This window comes from Pholis gunnellus (assembly GCF_910591455.1).
Source record: "Pholis gunnellus genome assembly, chromosome: 5".
Classification (NCBI taxonomy): domain Eukaryota; kingdom Metazoa; phylum Chordata; class Actinopteri; order Perciformes; family Pholidae; genus Pholis; species Pholis gunnellus.
The window spans coordinates 833694-853132 of record NC_136531.1 but is presented as its reverse complement, the minus strand read 5'-3'; the positions used below and the strand labels follow the sequence as shown (position 1 = coordinate 853132).

Genomic DNA, 19439 nt, shown 5'->3' with positions numbered 1-19439 from the left:
ATTACAGCGTCTTCACATTTAAATAACCAGCATGAAGCAAGTAAAGGCAATAACAAGTTATGCTGTCTGGAGGATGAAAAACACAAGGGGGGTCCGAGACCCCCTGAAAGCCTCGACAGCAACATTTTGGTGGGTGTTTTAAAATCCTTTTAAAGAAACACGAAGAACATTTACTCACAAATATGATCGGAGAAGATTTTCAGCCGCAAACGACACAAACAGGTCGAGTGAAGTTCGAGGACCTTTTTCATGAGAACACTGATCAAAGCAGGACGTCGTCTCTCCTCTTCTTGGACTCCAGGACGACGACGAGGTGTGTGTGTGTGTGTGTGTGTGTGTGTGTGTGTGTGTGTGTGTGTGTGTGTGTGTCGGGTTAAAGAGAGAGAAGTGTTGTTGTTGTGTATGTATTATTGTTTGTATTGACTTTAACAAATGTCCCAATTTGATCTTAAAGCCACTAGGGGGGCGAACGGGAGAACTTGTTGGGACGCGTGTTCTATGCCACAAACAGTTCAGTGCGCTGCACCTCTTTCCATCTGTTGATCCATTTATTCCGTTGCACATTGACACACGTCATTAAATCAGCATTGTTCAATCTTACTTGTATTAATGCATCTTAATTGCTTAGTAACAGGATAGGACACGTTAGGACACGTTAGCTTCCCGTCCACACACCCGATTCTCATCACCGGGACTTACCTACGTGCTCTCATACATCAATGCGCCACCTTGTGTTCAATGTCAGAACTGCGTGTCTAAATTCAACTTGTGTTTCCCCTCAAAGATAAAAGAAAACAACAAAACTACATTATGGCTCCAACATCATTAATACTATGAGCCTTTGTGACGTGACCTCGTATCCAGAATTGTATTTATTGCGTTATAAGTCTGTCACACTTCATTCACTGACTGTCTATAGTCTGTAAATGTGTTACAGCTTTTAGTGTTTATACAACTAGTTTTACTGTAACTGGGAAATATTCCTCATGACCTCACGAATGTGACTGTGTGTAACATGTGAAGTTTATATCTTGACACGTTATAGAATCCTCAGTGTGTCGTCCAATCAGGAGAGCAGGAGTCTTAAACACATTCGACCATTTTGTAAAAAGAAAAAAAAACAAAGTTGAATGAAATCTTAAGAGGTAAAAATGAAACGACACCTGCGAGACCTTTCTAATTTACAGGTTTCTTCATCATTTCAAGGGTCGATTGTAAAATGAAGACGTGAACCCGGCTCTACCCGGCGGGACTCCCCGTGTCTTTCAAATAGGAAACGTCATCATAGATGACCTCGTCGCCCCGGCTCTTTCGGCACTGACTCACGGTCTTCAGCACAGCCTTCAGGCGGCGGTCGAGGGCGGCGAGGTGAGGCTCCGCCAGCAGCGGGGCCACGGTGTGAAGGGGGTCCCGGGACAGCGAGGCCCTCATGACGTCACTGAGACGATACCGGGGCAGAGTGAGGAGTTGTAGGCGGAGCCAGGTGGAGCGACGGATCCTAGAGGGAGGAAGGAGAGGATGGAGCGATTAGGGAAGGAAGCGATATCAACCTTAAGGAGGACATTAAAGGGACAGTGTGTAACATTCAGGGCAGAGGTCACTGATAGACTTATAACCCATGGATAACTGAGATTTATTCAAGTTTGACGGAGCGCTTCTATTTTAACCGGCGCATCTTTTCTAGCCTTTACGGTACTCGGTCCAGGAAACACACCGACCAATCACACGTGTTGTGAATCGTATCACGTGATGCTAAATACTACTACTGATAAGACTCACTGTGTTTACACAAGCACAGCGGCACCAACAGACACAAGCTCCTATGTTAATAACGTCTCTAACGGATGAGACAAAGCAGCCAGCAGGACACAGGACAAGAGGGTAGAGGAGAAGAGGACAGAGGAGAGGAGGACAGAGGAGAGGAGGACAGAGGACGGGAGGACAGAGGATAGAGGACAAAGGACAGAGGACAGGAGGATAGAGGACAGGAAGGTAGAGGAGAAGAGGACAGAGGACAAAGGACAGACGACAGAGGATAGAGGACAAAGGACAGAGGACAGGAGGATAGAGGACAGGAAGGTAGAGGAGAAGAGGACAGAGGACAAAGGACAGACGACAGAGGATAGAGGACAAAGGACAGAGGACAGGAGGATAGAGGACAAAGGACAGAGGACAGGAGGATAGAGGACAAAGGACAGGAGGACAGAGGACAAAGCACAGGAGGACAGAGGACAGGAGGGTAGAGGAGAAGAGGACAGAGGAGAGGAGGACAGAGGACAAAGGACAGACGACAGAGGATAGAGGACAAAGGACAGAGGACAGGAGGATAGAGGACAAAGGACAGGAGGACAGAGGACAAAGCACAGGAGGACAGAGGACAGGAGGACAAAGGACAGAGGACAGGAGGACAGAGGACAGGAGGATAGAGGACAGAGGACAGAGGACAGAGGACAGGAGGACAGAGGACAGAGGACAGGAGGACAAAGGACAGAGGACAGGAGGACAGAGGACAGGAGGACAAAGGACAGAGGACAGGAGGACAGAGGACAGAGGACAGAGGACAGAGGACAGGAGGATAGAGGACAAAGGACAGAGGACAGGAGGATAGAGGACAAAGGACAGGAGGACAGAGGACAAAGGACAGGAGGACAGAGGACAGGAGGACAGGAGGATAGAGGACAGAGGACAGGAGGACAGAGGACAGGAGGACAGAGGACAGAGGACAGGAGGACAAAGGACAGAGGACAGAGGACAGGAGGACAGAGGACAGGAGGACCGAGGACAGGAGGACAGACGACAGAGGACACAGGGGGGCACTAGATGCCACTGAAACAGAAACAATGTCCCTTTAAAAGATTTGACATTTGATGACATTGTTAACCTGCAGCATTGCTCTAGAGGAGCCAGGATGGAGGGCTCGTCTTTGGAGTGACGCCCAAATCTGCAATGAGAACAGAAGAAGAGTCGTCACACACACACACACACACACACACACACACACACACACACACACACACACACACACACACACACACACACACACACACACTAACAGCAGAGATACTCACGCCCTCCCGTTGTCAAGGTGTACGAGGAAAGTGTTGGTGCCAAACTTCTCAAAGGTTTCATAATGGTGTCGGTCCATGTTACCTAGAGGACGGAGGAGTTTGGTTACTGTCAACAAGGAGAACTTTCTGCTTTCACACTTTTGTCATAAAAATACATATTGAGGGCATTTAATGCATGTGTTCCTACGCGGAGATGCAAAATCATACATGTAGACACTAACATTTAAAAACTCTTCTGTCTTCAACGGTGCGACACTTTAAATTGTGGGGCAGCATTCACCTTTTTTTCCTTTGGTAAAGGAAGGTCCAGTGTTTCCTATGCTAAAGGAGCTAGGAAAGGAAGCATTGAAGCGCCTTTCCTTAGCATTGAGAGAACTCAAACAGCTGTTATCATGGAGGACACTGAGATACTTCAGTTCATTTTACTCAGCGAGAGAAAACCTGCAGAACGTTAACACCAGCTGAGAACCAGCTACTGAATACAAAATGCTATGAATCATGACAATGTGTGAAATGTTTTAATGAAAAACATTACAAAAACATTACAAAAACATTACAAAAACATTACAAAAACATTACAAAAACATTACAAAGTGTAACGTATGAACATGTCATTGTACAGCACAGTTGTGTAAATATATTTGGAAGATGAATCCAGCTGTTGATTCAGAGCGTGCTCACGAGCCTCACCCGTCTCAAACTACACAACGCAGGATTGATCTCGGTGCGGAGGGGAAACGTGGTGATGATGTCAGCGTCTGATGAAGAGGCTCCGCCCCCCCGCTGCCTGTCGAGGTAGAGCGGGCAGCGGTAGAGCGGCGACGACGACGGAGAAGAAGCACGGACGTCGGTTAAATGTGAACTTTCGCGAGGGAAGATATCCGGGTCGGTGTTCGTGACTCGAGCCTCGACGCGAACGAGTGGCAGCGAGTACGGCTGCAGAGAGGCGGAGTCCTGGAGGGCTCCCAGCTGGGTATCCCATGATGCACCTCTCAGCTGCAGGCCGCACAAATACACAGCGTCCAGAGGAAGTGAGGCTGGGAGAGAAACGTCGCTCAGAACCTGGAAGACAGAAGGACAGAGGACAAGAAGATAGACAAGAGGATAGAAAACCAGAAGAGAGAGGACAGGAGGACAAGAGGGTAGGATAGAGGACAGGAGGACAAGAGGGTAGGATAGAGGACAGAGGATAGAGGACAGAGGATAGAGGACAGAGGGTAGAGGACAGAGGATAGAGGACAGGAGGATAGAGGACAGAGGATAGAGGACAGAGGATAGAGGACAGAGGACAGAGGACAGAGGGAAGAGGACAGGAGGATAGAGGACAGAGGATAGAGGACAGGAGGATAGAGGACAGAGGACAGAGGACAGAGGGTAGAGGACAGAGGACAGGAGGACAGGAGGACAGAGGACAGGAGGATAGAGGACAGAGGACAGAGGACAGAGGATAGAGGACAGAGGACAGGAGGATAGAGGACAGAGGACAGGAGGACAGAGGACAGGAGGATAGAGGACAGAGGACAGAGGACAGAGGATAGAGGACAGAGGACAGGAGGATAGAGGACAGAGGACAGGAGGACAGAGGACAGGAGGATAGAGGACAGGAGGATAGAGGACAGAGGACAGGAGGATAGAGGACAGAGGACAGGAGGATATGGGATATTAGAGAAACATTTCATCCACTGGTAATGGATGTTAGTCTGATTTTTCTTATTGGTTTGCTTCACCTGAAAATGCAGAGTTACATCACTGATGTATTTGCGATTTACTCGAGCGGCCTCTCTCATCACCGCCACCAGGAGGCCTCGGGCGTTTCTGAAGGCGGATAGCCGGTACGCATCGGGAGGATCTGAAGCGCTGCCGCGGCGCCCGAGATAAGCGCAGATTAACTCCGCCCTCTTCTCCAGCTGAGACAAGTCAGTGGGCGAGAGGAGCGAGGTAAAAGGTCGTTGCAGCTGCGACAGGAGCGACGACACCAGATCGACGAGATGGTCCCGCTCAGCCCAGAGGAAGTCCAAGAGGTGACCGTGAGAATCAGCTGCTGGATCTGTCGCTGGGTTCGTGAGGCGACTCCTCAGAGCCTGCAGTCTGTCTGCAGCGTCGCTGAAGGCCGGCTGGTGGAGCCGTGTGCAGAAACTCCTCGCCGCTGATCCCAGAGGAGTCTGGGAGGCCCGCAGCAGTGCGCTCAGATCGAGGCTGTGGCTTTCCATCGTCTCGGCAGCTGCCGCGTCTGCATCAGGGCCCAGCACACCGCGGGGGTCGTTGAGGCTCGCTGGGTCCAGAAGACTCTGCTCCAACATCTGGAGAAGCTCTGAGGACAACAAACAGCCACAATCAGTATATTTTACAAATGCAGAAACACCCACTGATGCTCGACTTTACTCATAGAAAGAGAACCAAGAGACAACCTCCGGTTCTGTCAAGTCAAGCCGATGCTTCATGTGTTAAAGCTGCATTCTCTCTAGTGTCCACCAGGGGGCGACTCCTCTGGTTGTATAGAAGTCTATGAGAAAATGACTCTACTTCTCTCTTGATTTATTACCTCAGTAAACATTGTAAACATGAGTTTATGGTCTCAATCTCTAGTTTCAAGTCTTCTTCAATACAGCATGATGTTCATTTAGTAAATGATGGTCCATTTAGAGTCACACAGACCATAAAGCAGGGGATGCTTTAGGGGCGGGGCTACACAGTGATTGACAGGTCTCTACCAGAGACGTATACGGCGTCTCTACGTCACTCCTCCTCAGTCCAGATGTGGTCACTTCCTCTTCAATGGTTGTAAAAAAAACATCTTCGCGACGGCCGTAATCCGAGACGGCGACGGCAAAATCACCAAACTCAAGGCTTCAAAACATCCACAAACCAATGAGTGACGTCACCACGACTACGTCCACTCCTTATATACAGTCTGTGAGTAGAACAGACAATCTCCATTTAAATAAAAGGTTGCATATTAGCTAGCTAGATAATTAGCTGACTGTGCTATAGTTAGCTAGCTAGCTAATTCCACCAATGCCTTCATGCTACAACGGTTACAGACGATGAGCCAAACAGCAATCTGGTGGCTAGTGGCAGCTAGCTACCTAGCTAACTAGCCGCTATCGTGGACACATTATCTTTTCTACTCGTCAAATGACCAACAGTTCCTCTCCTGTTCTAACTCTATGATTGTCTTTCTTTCAACTTGTTGTTTGTACTGTTGATTTATAAACGTGGCCTCATTGTAATGCTGTAATTATGTAACTTGTCTTCAGCTAAATGTTTAAAATATAAGAGAAACTGGCTTGTGGGAAGTTGACTCAAAATATGCAGCACTGTCACAAAGCTGTTACCAGGATTGGTGTTAATATCAGAGAAGACGTGGGACTCTCTGCTGAAGCAGGTCTTGGCAACGCTGTCCAGCACCTCCAGATCTGCAGTGTCTACAACATGGCCGCCGTGCACCAGAGTGACTATGAATGGAAGAAGTAACACAAGGTTAAAGTACCCGGTAGCTGAACTATGGGGACGGCTGTATCGGTTAAGGCCTCACCTGCGATGTACTGCAAAGCCTTGGCGTTGTCGTGGCAGATACCAGCGATGTTAACGTGTGCGTCCACCAAAGCCAGGAGGTCTTCATGACTCCTTCAAAACAGAAACGCTCCACAATGTACAAGCATGAACTCTGACTACATACAACATTTGAATAACGTAATGTGGTTTTGAAATACTGACATTAATTCAGTTCATATTTGGTTTCATTCTGAATGAATACGACAGGATGAGACAACACCTGTATCATAACCCAATGAACACAAAGCAGTTTCAGGGTGTTTTTTTTGTCTCCTGTCACATTTTACTCTCTGTGGTCTTGATTTTCAAAATAAAAGTCCTGATCCTCTATGGAAACAGAACCACGATGTCTAGAAGTAGAGAGAACTAGAACACGTCTTTAGTGCAGAATAACACAGTTACAATGACATAGATGATAAAAATCCTGTTTGGTGGTTCAGAGGGTTCGTTTCCTCACCAGCTGTAGCTCCTCCCCTGACCCCGGCGTTCGTGCTTCTGTCTCTGCAGTAACACAGAGTGGAAGACGGCGCAGCGGAGGAGCAGCTCCATGTTGTCCGCTGAGAGACCCGACAGAGACCGATGATGTCTGACGGACGCCAGCTGACCCAAAGAAGAGCTCAGCTCCTCCTTCAGGTCCCACGGAGAGTCACAGACCAGAGGCAGGGCACACACTCGCACTGCCGCTGTTCAATAAAAACAATCATCATTATTAAATATCTTCTTATTGTAGGATCAGTTGTACAGCTGAAGTCAACGGCTGAGAATTCTCTATAGAGAAGTCTCTATAATTATGTCTTATTACGTCATTACTTACATTTATGTTTTCTACCTATGAAAGAATGATGCATTGTCATGCTCTGTGTCAGAATGACCTCCTGATCTTATTATTTCATTTATATTTATCTATTTATTTTGTTGTTCTTTGTTTTAGTTTTTTGTCATATTTGGTGTCATTTAATTATCTTTTTGTTTCGTTTGGTTAAATCTTTGCACTATTAGTTCATTTTAATATTATTGTATTTCATTGTATGTATTGTGCATTTTTATATTTAATAAAATAATAAACATTTTCATTTTTGACTTTGACCTCCTGATTTTGTAAGTCTTATTTGATGTTTTTTTGTCATATTTGGTGTTGTTTAACTATCTTGTAGTTGTAGTTTTTTTGTTAAATGTTTTGTCTAGTTGTGCTTGCGTTGTATAATTGTCTTTGAGGACATCCCTGAGGGGTTATTCCCAATAAAGAATTTCCATATTACAAGAGAAACAGTCAATCAGATCACTTAAGAGAGAAAAGTAAAGAAGATAAGAATGGATGTACGTTGCTCTGTGTGATATAATGTTTTATATCTTAGTACCAGGTGGTGGCAGTAGTTGGAAACATAGAAACATCTACCTGGTATGGAGCAGGATGCATCTTGAGTTATGAACCACAATCTGAAGCCCGGGTGGATCGGCCGTCGCTCCTCTGTGGGACATTAAACAGCATTAAGCTTTTTGTTCATGATAATAAAAGTAGTTTAAATTTTAATTCTCGATGGACCTCCCACCTCTGAAGGAGGAGATCAACCGACTCAGGCGAGCCGCCACTTCTCCGTCCAATCGCTCCATCAGGTGACAGTTAAAAACCAGCCAGTGTCCGTCGTGAACAGCTTCTTCCAGCTGAGAGAGATCGACCTCTGAGTCAAAAGAAACGAACTTCACCTGAAACCAGATCAGAAACGCTTCATAAGAACCTTCATCACAGTCAGTTCATCCAAAGGTTCCATCATCAACACATCAGTTCATCCAAAGGTTCCATCATCAACACATCAGTTCATCCAAAGGTTCCATCAACACATCAGTTCATCCAAAGGTTCCATCAACACATCAGTTCATCCAAAGGTTCCATCATCAACACATCAGTTCATCCAAAGGTTCCATCAACACATCAGTTCATCCAAAGGTTCCATCATCAACACATCAGTTCATCCAAAGGTTCCATCAACACATCAGTTCATCCAAAGGTTCCATCATCAACACATCAGTTCATCCAAAGGTTCCATCAACACATCAGTTCATCCAAAGGTTCCATCATCAACACATCAGTTCATCCAAAGGTTCCATCATCACAGTCAGTTCATCCAAAGGTTCCATCATCAACACATCAGTTCATCCAAAGGTTCCATCATCAACACATCAGTTCATCCAAAGGTTCCATCATCAACACATCAGTTCATCCAAAGGTTCCATCAACACATCAGTTCATCCAAAGGTTCCATCATCAACACATCAGTTCATCCAAAGGTTCCATCATCAACACATCAGTTCATCCAAAGGTTCCATCAACACATCAGTTCATCCAAAGGTTCCATCAACACATCAGTTCATCCAAAGGTTCCATCATCATCATCATCATCATTTCTTATAGCTACGTTATGTAATCTATGAACTAATTATTTTATATGACACAAAAAACTAATGATACAATGACACAAATCATAGCATTACACTATTTATTTTTTCTGTTTGTAAACTGTTAAACAACTATGACCTGAAGTTTAAGGGACTGTGAATGTGTTATTCATTGATATTATAAACTGTCTAACATGTTTGTGTTACCGTCTTTGTTTCTGCGACACAGCGGGCCAATGTGTTTAGAAGAGGCTGAATGCTCGTCCATCGTCGGGGCAGCGTGAGGATGACGGGCCCCTGGTGTTTCACCAGATAGCGTGAGAGGGCCTCCGGGTTGCCAGCGTGAGGGGCCTCCGTCACTGCCGTCCGTCCGTCCGGACAGAGGTGGTGGTAGGCGGCCATGGCCTCGGCCAGTCCCTCCAGGCAGCCGGGCAGCACGGTCCTCCAGAGGAGCGCCCGCTGCAGCAGCGACAGATGGGAGTGAGAACGACAAGGAACGGCCCCGACGACACTGGAGGAAGGGAGGTGCAGGTACTCCTTCCACTGAGCGGGGCGAGTGGAGAGAGAGGCTATCAACCCAGAGAAGACCGGGATCTGCTCGAGGCGGAGGAGCTCTGGGTGGATGCGAGAGGGGATCCAGCTGGGCAGAGCGCTGGTGGACTGAACGGGATGCTCTACGTCCTGAAGGCCCCGGAGGAAAGCCGCCCTCTCGGCCTCGGAGCAGAACCCGTTGTGTTGGAGCAGAGCCGCGGAGAGCAGCAGCTCCAGAACGGCGACATGGCTCTTCAGGAGACAAGGCCTGTACTGGTCCAGCAGCTGGACCACCATCCGGTTTGTGACCTCTGGTATTACCCACCACGGCACTTCACCGACTAATAGCCTGCCCTTCACAACGAGGACCTCTTGTATAGCCGTGATGAAGCCTTGTAGAGAGAAGTAGTAGGAAGGAGAGAGGCGGGCCACGTCCTGCAGAGCCCCGTAGAAAGAGGCGGCCAGCTTCATTACCTGCCGCGGTGCAGCCAGCAGGAGATCGTGGTGATCCAGCTCCACACTCAGCTGCCGGATCTCAGCCTGCAGGCTCGACGTTGCATCCTGACAGACGGCCACTTGGGCGAGAAGACCGGAGTCCTGCAGCAGTGAGGTGTCGGACTGCAGGATGTAGTCCATCAGAGCGTCCTGAGACCAGATACAGATATATACAGTCAACTGATGTTCAGCACGTCTAACAAAAGGACAGCAGTTTGCTTTAGTTTCACTTTTTCCATTTCATTGACAACAATCACAGAAAGCCCAGTTCAGGGTCAGTGAACAGTGTTCTCGCCACACAGTTTGTAGATGTTTTGAAGCCTCTCGCACGGCAATTCTACTGAGTCAGTAAAACTTTATTTACACTGTGATGGTTAACGTTAAACTTTATTTACGCTCTGATGGTTAACGTTAAACTGTGAGGGGGGGGTCAGTACAAAATGTAGGATTCTGCAACTACATTGGCTCCGATTCACAACTGCAGTGAAAAGCTGCCAAACAAACGTCTGCTGACCACGACTACGCCACAATAGAAAAGAAGCTCCACACATTAGACTCAATAACCAACAGAAGCAGTAACTATGATTGTACACAGTGATCTCCTCACCTTTTCTGAGACCAGTCTGTCCTGCAGCAGCTGCTTGTCGTGCTGGAGCTGCAGGTGTTGAATCAGCAGCTTCTCACACTCAGACTGCAGCAGCTGAGTCAGCATCAGCTCCTGGATCTCCTCTGAGCTCAGAGAGAGGTCGACCACAAGCACCTGAGACAAGATGGACGGATGGACGTCTGCAGAACGACAAGCAGGAAATACAGAGTGAGCCGCCACTTTCAGATGAGTTAGAAGTAGGGATGGACATCTTTATTATTATATTACTATTTCTTCTCTCTGATCATGATGTGTGTCTCACAATGTACTGAGCCATAGACAAAGAGACAGAGACAGAGATAGAAAGAGACAGACAGAGAGACAGAGATTAACGCCTGTGCGGTTGTCTGGAGAAACCCTTCTCACCACTGTGTACTAGCTGGAGAGGCAGACGGGTGCTGAGGAAGAGGCAGAATTCAGGGTGAGTGGATCGCTGCTTTAATCCTGGAAGCAAACACGGAGCAGAGCGCTGCAGTCTGGACAGGAAAGGAGGACTTGGAGTCACACGTTCCACGTGAGTCACCAGGACTCTCAATCCTGCAAAACAAAAAAGGATGGGAATGAGTTACGGCTGAATAAAGAACTCTGTAACTTCTATTTCTGCTGCCCTGGTTCACCTCTCTCTGCAGCCCGGTCCAGATGGTCCAGCAGCTCTGGATCATCAGCACAAACCACCAGCTCACACTCCGTCTCCCGCTCCAGCTCGGCGTCCTCTCCTGCAGAGCAGAAGACGCTTATTCTTCTGGTTTTGGGTTTTACAATTAGGCAAAATGCAAAGAGGCATTCGTTAGCATTTCTGATATTTGATAGCATGTTTGATGGAACTTTTCTCTCTATTTGTTAATTGAGACACTGTACAGCTGTTTTTTCTGTTCCTGCAGTCTCTAAGTTGTTGTTTGTTTTTTGTCATATTTGGTGTTGTTTAGTTATCTTTTAGTTATTTTTCTTTTTGTCTAATTGTGCTAATATTGTATAATTGTCATCGAGATGGTACATCTCAAGGGGTTATTCCTAATAAAGAGTTTCCAATAGACTGCCAGGCTCATTGGTTAATTGGTTCATTAGTATGTGGGATGTTCTGAGTCTCTCCGGGTCTACAGTACCTGTGATGAGGCAGCTCTGAGAGTCCAGATGCTGCTGGCTGTCTGCCAGTAGAGGCCAGCGCTGAACACAGCTGCTGCTGCAGCTCCACAGCAGCAGCTTCAGCACCAGTCTGGTTGGGTTTAGGTGAACGCCTAAACCCAAAGCCCGACACAGAGGCCGCTGCAGACTCTCGGACGCGGGGATGGTAAAACCGAGAGGCGGGTGAGGAGGTGCGGCGTCAGAGTGCGTAGTAAACAGGGAGGTTCTGGGGTCCTCGGGGTTTATGTCGACGCTTCCTGTCTTTAATAACTCCCTCCACTTGATCAGCAGCTGTGTGCGTACCTCAGGTCCAAAAGGACCCAAATAAGAGATGATTGCAGCCAGGATAAGGGCATCTCCTGGTAAGGACTGTTTATTTCGCTCCGCCTCCTGAGGGGGAGAAAAATAGAACAAATTAAGTATCATTTAAATCTTTTTTTTTTTTTTTTACAAAATGAAAGCTTTGATTAAGGAGTTGATTGTTGATTTCGTAGTTTTTCTCTTGGTGGTCTCTCGAGCTCCCATGAGTTTGGCAACATGTTTGTGTTTATTTGTTTGTTTATCACTAACGACATGTGACAGAATACTTCATCATACTTTCATCAACATCTGATGAGGAAGCGTGAGGAGGAAGAGCAGCAGACCTGAAGGCTACTCCACTACCCAGCATGCACCTGGCTGTCTGATGGTCACAGAACAATAAGATGAATGAAAGCAGCGGGAGTTCGGTGACTGTTGAGCCCACGTCTTCACAGAGACCTGGATCCATCGTGGTCCAGGATCAAGCAGGACTTGATGGGGGGACAGCAGGACAGAGATCAGGACTCTGGTGGACCAGAGGAGGTGGACTCTGTGTTTACATCATGAGGACTCTGGTGGACCAGAGGAGGAGGACTCTGTGTTTACATCATGAGGACTCTGGAGGACCAGAGGAGGAGGACTCTGTGTTTACATCATGAGGACTCTGGTGGACCAGAGGAGGAGGACTCTGTGTTTACATCATGAGGACTCTGGAGGACCAGAGGAGGAGGACTCTGTGTTTACATCATGAGGACTCTGGTGGACCAGAGGAGGAGGACTCTGTGTTTACATCATGAGGACTCTGGAGGACCAGAGGAGGAGGACTCTGTGTTTACATCATGAGGACTCTGGTGGACCAGAGGAGGAGGACTCTGTGTTTACATCATGAGGACTCTGGAGGACCAGAGGAGGAGGACTCTGTGTTTACATCATGAGGACTCTGGTGGACCAGAGGAGGAGGACTCTGTGTTTACATCATGAGGACTCTGGTGGACCAGAGGAGGAGGACTCTGTGTTCACATCATGAGGACTCTGGTGGACCAGAGGAGGAGGACTCTGTGTTCACATCATGAGGACTCTGGAGGACCAGAGGAGGAGGACTCTGTGTCTACATCATGAGGACTCTGGAGGACCAGAGGAGGAGGACTCTGTGTTTACATCATGAGGACTCTGGTGGACCAGAGGAGGAGGACTCTGTGTCTACATCATGAGGACTCTGGAGGACCAGAGGAGGAGGACTCTGTGTCTACATCATGAGGACTCTGGAGGACCAGAGGAGGAGGACTCTGTGTTTACATCATGAGGACTCTGGAGGACCAGAGGAGGAGGACTCTGTGTCTACATCATGAGGACTCTGGAGGACCAGAGGAGGAGGACTCTGTGTCTACATCATGAGGACTCTGGAGGACCAGAGGAGGAGGACTCTGTGTTTACATCATGAGGACTCTGGAGGACCAGAGGAGGAGGACTCTGTGTCTACATCATGAGGACTCTGGAGGACCAGAGGAGGAGGACTCTGTGTTTACATCATGAGGACTCTGGAGGACCAGAGGAGGAGGACTCTGTGTCTACATCACGAGGACTCTGGAGGACCAGAGGAGGAGGACTCTGTGTCTACATCACGAGGACTCTGGAGGACCAGAGGAGGTGGACTCTGTGTTTACATCACGAGGACTCTGGAGGACCAGAGGAGGTGGACTCTGTGTCTACATCATGAGGACTCTGGAGGACCAGAGGAGGTGGACTCTGTGTCTACATCATGAGGACTCTGGAGGACCAGAGGAGGAGGACTCTGTGTTTACATCATGAGGACTCTGGAGGACCAGAGGAGGAGGACTCTGTGTTTACATCATGAGGACTCTGGAGGACCAGAGGAGGAGGACTCTGTGTCTACATCATGAGGACTCTGGAGGACCAGAGGAGGTGGACTCTGTGTCTACATCATGAGGACTCTGGAGGACCAGAGGAGGTGGACTCTGTGTCTACATCATGAGGACTCTGGAGGACCAGAGGAGGAGGACTCTGTGTTTACATCATGAGGACTCTGGAGGACCAGAGGAGGTGGACTCTTGATTCTCAAAGACATCCAAAGTTGACGATGTTTTCCTGATGATGAGTTTTTTACTCTTTTAAAAAATGCAGGAATGTTCGACTGTGTTAGTTTTGTTTGTTGTGTTGAAAATGAGCTTTATCTGAATTACTTTGTACATCTCTGTGTTGCATAATGACAACAAATGATCCTTGAATTAATACACAAAGAATATGGACCATCTTCTCTCTGATGGTCTCGTTTACTGATGTAGGTCATATATAGAGGATCAGGACTAAACTGAGACTGGTTCAGAACCAGTTGAAAGTCCCTTGTAGCTTTAAGTGTCATGTTTCAGTGACACGTACAGTATGAACTCTGTTACCTGAGCAGCAGCCCTCCAGTCTCTGGCATGTGTCTCCAGCTTCCCTGCAGCTGTAGTAGCTTCTCTCTCTGAGCTCTCAGCTGTGTGCAGCTGCAGCAGTTTCTCCTCCAGTTCTGTTCGTACCAGCTGCAGTAGAAGCTCGACTTCCTCCAGACGACTGCGCGCATCCTCCCCCTGCTGCTCGGCCAGGCGCAGTCGACCGTGGGCCTCTTTGGAAAGCAGCTCCAGCTGCCGCTTGACCAACAGTCGGTGCTGCACGCAGCAGCACTCGTACACAGCCTGGACCCATCGGCACAGAGACTCGCAGGCTTTGCTCACCTCCTGCACACACTCTGGTGCAAACTGGGGGCTGTGAACTATCTGGCCGAGCTGCTGCAGCTGCTCGTCCGTCACGCTGTAGCGGTCAAAGAATTCCAACTCCTAGGAGAGATTCGGCACATTAACAAAGAACAGACCGCCTCTTGTAAGTAAACTACTGCTGGCTGTTATGAACTTACTTATGACAGATGATGATATTATCGTTATCTATCCACACACCTGGAAAAAGTTGGATTGTCCCAGAAGCTGTCTGGCACTCTCCCAGCCTGGTGGACGATTAAACAGCAAGCAGATGGCGTCCATGATTTTCACCACTCCGTCAGGTGGATCTCTGTAGTGACGCACCTCCTCCAGGTCAGATGGATTCAGACAACTAAGAATCCTGAGGCCTGACAGGAACACACGTTCCACCTAAAAAAAGATTTAAAACATTAATTTCTTTTCTTTTAATTCTATATTATGTTACTTATTTGATTTTGGGATGTTAATAAAACATCTGTTGACCTGTTTCTGAGCATGATTAATCTGCTCCTCCAGGCGATGCAGCTCGTTCTCCTCTACCACACATTTCTCCTGAGCCTCCTCCAGCAGTTTCCTCTGATCATCTGCCTCTTTGAGGAGATCTTTCTGGCGCTGCAGGATGCAGAACATTCTATTTATTTTCACATATTGCAAATATTAATTGAGGCAGGGTTACTTTAACACAGGTCTCTTCTTTAAAAGTGAGTTGCACAGAAAAAAGACAGTCGAAACCTGCTGCAGGCTAAACAGAATATTGATCCGACTTGAACTGTACATCACCTGCTGAGTCTCAGCAACCATCTCCTGCTGTCTGATGAAGTGTTGTCTGCACTGCACGGCCGTGCTGTTCAGGGCCTCCCAATGAGACAGAACAGTGGCAACTCTGAAAAAAATACACAATAGTTACACCAGTGTTTTAAAAAAGACACAACAGCAGAAACTATATATGTAAACCTGGACAGTCTGATGCAACCCAATCAAACAGCTCTGCAAACAAATGCAACCTTTCTATGAATATGAATTGTTGTTGGATTGCATGATCGTCTTCATCGTACCTTAATGGTTCTTTATTTCTTGTATGTACAGTGTGTAAGGTCACTTCATCATGATGAAGCTAAGTGACGGTAGAACAATCATTAAGGAAGACTTTACCTGTTGGCTTCGCTCTGCTGCTGATTGTGCAGATGGTTGAAGAGGTAATCAAAGTTGGCAATGAACTCAATGTAAGTCTGAGGGCTGAAGGGCCGAGCTCTTAGAAGAACAGAAGCATACCGACATGCAGATTGGTGGATTAATGCCATGGCCACAGACAGGCTGGCCTCTGAGTCTCCTCCCTCCACTAGACAAAGAGAAACAGGACATAGCGGGGATATAACACCACCAGTACACAGACTGGTAAAAACAAAGTGAGTACAAACTTACGTTGGTGGTGTGACTCGCTTTTGTGGGAACTGGTTTTGAGGCATTGAGAAACAACTTCCACTAAAGACTGGTTGGACCAAGGCTGGTAAACGTCCACACAGCTACTAAGGCTCAGGGCCTTGGTCAGTTGAGCCTTGATCACAAAGGACAAACAAAGTCATCCATTTATGTCCACTGTTGAAATTACATTAGAAATTTCACACATTTAATGACACAAACAGGCGGCAACCTCCGTTTCTGCAGAGTGAAGTCAAAGCTTCGTGTGTTAAAGCTGCATTCTCTCTAGTGTCCACCAGGGGGCGACTCCTCTGGTTGTATAGAAGTCTATGAGAAAATGACTCTACTTCTCTCTTGATTTATTACCTCAGTAAACATTGTAAACATGAGTTTATGGTCTCAATCTCTAGTTTCAAGTCTTCTTCAATACAGCATGATGTTCATTTAGTACATGATGGTCCATTTAGAGTCAAACAGACCATAAAGCAGGGGATGCTTTAGGGCGGGGCTAATGTGAGAAATTAAATGTTACTGGCGATCGGCATCTGCTTATATTCATTAAAAATATGCGATCAGGAGCTCATTAATGCTCCTAGTCACCGATTCTCTGATAATGTTACATTGGGAACAAATCAATAATGCAGAGCTAGTAACGTTAGCAGCACCGCTAAGTCTGTCTGGAGCGTTGTAGACCAGCTGCTGCTACAACAATACAAAACAATAAGTTCAGCCGATAAGTATCGACGATGATGGGCACAAAAAAAATCCCTTTTTTTGTTTTGTGCTGATCCGAGTGAGTCAAAAACGTAATACGATCCAAAACCATACGTTTTATGATCCTCCCTATTGAACACAGATACACAGGTGTAGTAATTCAAAGAGAATACATATTTACATTCCATCCATGGAGTCCAGGCGTGTCACTGCTGTGTGTCGGGGTGAAGGGAAGCAACAGGAACACATGCACATTTCTGTGAATTTGGCTCAAGCACCTTTAAAAAGAAAAAAGAAACAGAATGAGAGTGATTTATAATTATGACGATTAACTTTTCCTAGAAGCCCATTCTTGTAGATGCGGTTACATCACTACTACAGTATAAATTAATGTGGAGATTAAGGGCTTCTTTTTTTTTCATTTTGTTCAAACGGTCACCACATCCGGAGAGCAGTACATGATACAGATAATCTGAATAAATCATCACCGTTGCCTCCTTTTAGTGCTCTAATGTGCATCTGAGAGATTCCACCATGCTCAAAACAGCCAATCAGAGCTGAGGAGTCTCAAATCACTGCTGGTGAAGCTGTGTACTTTAATTCAACTGTCAAACTAGGCAGTGCTGATCAATTATGAACCATGATTCTGTTACTGCATTCCTTATTTCTGGCCTCAAACGTTATCAGAAATATATTGTAGTTTCTGTTCAGCTGTAAAATGAAATCGTTGTTTTTGGTTGTTTTTGGCTTTCTCATTTTAAAGCTAAACAGAAACAAAAATATGTTTCTGAAAACATATGAGTCCAGAAACAGGGAATGCAGTAACCGAATCCTGGGCACTGATTGGTTGTTGGCGCAGTGGAATCTTGCAAATGAGGCAAAGGAACCTAACCTAATATATATATTTTTATTAAAGCTTCAACTATAGAATGACAACCAGTTGTCTATAAATTGGGTATAAACACAGATTAATTAGGGATTATTAATTAATTAATTAGTCCTCTTACTTCTCAAACATCCAATTGTCCATCAGGTATCTTCTGGACATTTTCACTCTGGAAATCAGATCTCTCAGCTCCTCATCTGTGTAGAGTCCTGGGTATGTTGTGTGAGCCATCGCCACCAACAGCTCTTCTCTGACGGACGGGCTGATTCCTTCATGGGCCAGTACGATGACATTAACTCCATCCACTCTAGTTTGATTCCTGGCTTCTTTCAGGATGTCACGCAGCTTGTTCTCGTTGCCAGGGTGCACCTCCATCAACTGGTAGCCCGTGAGATAGGCAGCTAAACGCACGGTGGTTTTACGGCCTGTGTCTCTGTCTGAGCCAATCAGCACTCCGTGACCTCCAGGTATGAGCAGCGCCCTGAGGATACGCAGCAGCTGACGTACTCTCTGTCTGTGGACAACGCATCTGTCTGTAATCTTGAAGTCATCAACTTTCTGTCCTTTGTCTTCCTCTTTTCTGTCCATGAGTGCACACAGATCCTGCAGCAGAACATCCAGGTCTCTGCCCTGATAAGAAACGCTGCGTTTAAAATCGTGTTGTTGATTCATTGGGGCCTCAGAGAGCTCAGGACCGTATAGAAGCTCAGCCACGACGTCCTCCATGTGCTGAAGAATCTGGGGTTGCAGAGGATGAGTTTTTAGGCTTACCTCTGAGCAAATGTTTTCAGACAGAAGCGAAGGTTCAGTCGATGTGTGGCCTTTCTCCAGGTCTGACCGGATAGCTGGTTTTGGCTCTTGAGACAGATTTAGTGGATCTAGACTCTGACTAACTTCCTGAGTTTTTCCAAAGTGTGCCGTTGCCGTCTCCGCTACTAAGGACACAAGAGTTTTTTTTTCGTCCTCTGAGCATAACCTGTCACTGAAGGTACGCGTGCACTCGTGCATCCAGAGACGTGCTACTTTGAGGACGGATGCAGGAGGAAAGCCTGGCAGTGAATTATCCTCGTCCTGCACGATCCCCGTGTTTGGGATGTCCGGCTGCCACAAGCACATCCCCCTAAACACCTTCTGAAGGTCATGATGGGAGAATATGAGCTGGGGCCTCTGCACAGTAGGCTGGAACTGGTCGCGTACTGCTCGATAGAGATGTTCAGTAGCAGTGATGATGCGGCACGGCATATCCTCACCGCTCTGATTCAGCGCCGTGTCTTTGAGCCAGAATTTTAGCCGAGGAGAATGGATGGACAGTATAACGTCCATGGATAAGCTGGGCAGCACGAAGATGGAGAACAGGCGTGAGAGCCTGGAGGACATCACGTTACTGTGGCGATTGCCAGATCCAAAGACACAGCAGGTAGCCATGTAGCTGACAGATCCAGCACTCAACGACTTGAAGTGGTCGGCATCAAATGTTAGAATCTGTCCCATTAAAATACTCTGTCGTAGCATCTCTAGAGCTGTTGACGTCTTCCCAAAGAGATCTATTAAACGGG

At 47.0% G+C, this 19439-nt stretch overlaps 2 protein-coding genes across 2 annotated transcripts in view; both read right to left on the bottom strand.

Annotated features, from left to right (window-relative positions):
* Nucleotides 1-1239: 1239 nt before the first annotated feature.
* Nucleotides 1240-19439, bottom strand: part of LOC306696203 (extracellular serine/threonine protein kinase FAM20C-like) — a gene marked incomplete at both ends in the record, with an annotated part of 43434 nt that continues 25234 nt past the window's right edge. The window contains 3 exons of the mRNA XM_079159756.1: nt 1240-1498; nt 2882-2941; nt 3069-3150. Coding sequence (XP_079015882.1) covers nt 1240-1498; nt 2882-2941; nt 3069-3150 — 401 coding nt within the window. The remainder of the gene's footprint in view (nt 1499-2881; nt 2942-3068; nt 3151-19439) is intronic.
* dnhd1 (dynein heavy chain domain 1) overlaps nt 3735-19439 on the bottom strand; it is a gene marked incomplete at both ends in the record, with an annotated part of 30109 nt that continues 14404 nt past the window's right edge. Inside the window, 20 exons of the mRNA XM_079159745.1 lie at nt 3735-4130; nt 4796-5379; nt 6404-6523; nt 6604-6695; nt 7081-7306; nt 8020-8091; nt 8174-8327; nt 9225-10193; nt 10651-10829; nt 11056-11226; nt 11307-11405; nt 11931-12201; nt 14526-14945; nt 15063-15254; nt 15348-15476; nt 15645-15747; nt 16017-16191; nt 16287-16419; nt 17179-17275; nt 18005-19427. Of these exons, the coding sequence (XP_079015871.1) occupies nt 3735-4130; nt 4796-5379; nt 6404-6523; nt 6604-6695; nt 7081-7306; nt 8020-8091; nt 8174-8327; nt 9225-10193; nt 10651-10829; nt 11056-11226; nt 11307-11405; nt 11931-12201; nt 14526-14945; nt 15063-15254; nt 15348-15476; nt 15645-15747; nt 16017-16191; nt 16287-16419; nt 17179-17275; nt 18005-19427 (6005 nt within the window). The remainder of the gene's footprint in view (nt 4131-4795; nt 5380-6403; nt 6524-6603; nt 6696-7080; nt 7307-8019; nt 8092-8173; nt 8328-9224; nt 10194-10650; nt 10830-11055; nt 11227-11306; nt 11406-11930; nt 12202-14525; nt 14946-15062; nt 15255-15347; nt 15477-15644; nt 15748-16016; nt 16192-16286; nt 16420-17178; nt 17276-18004; nt 19428-19439) is intronic.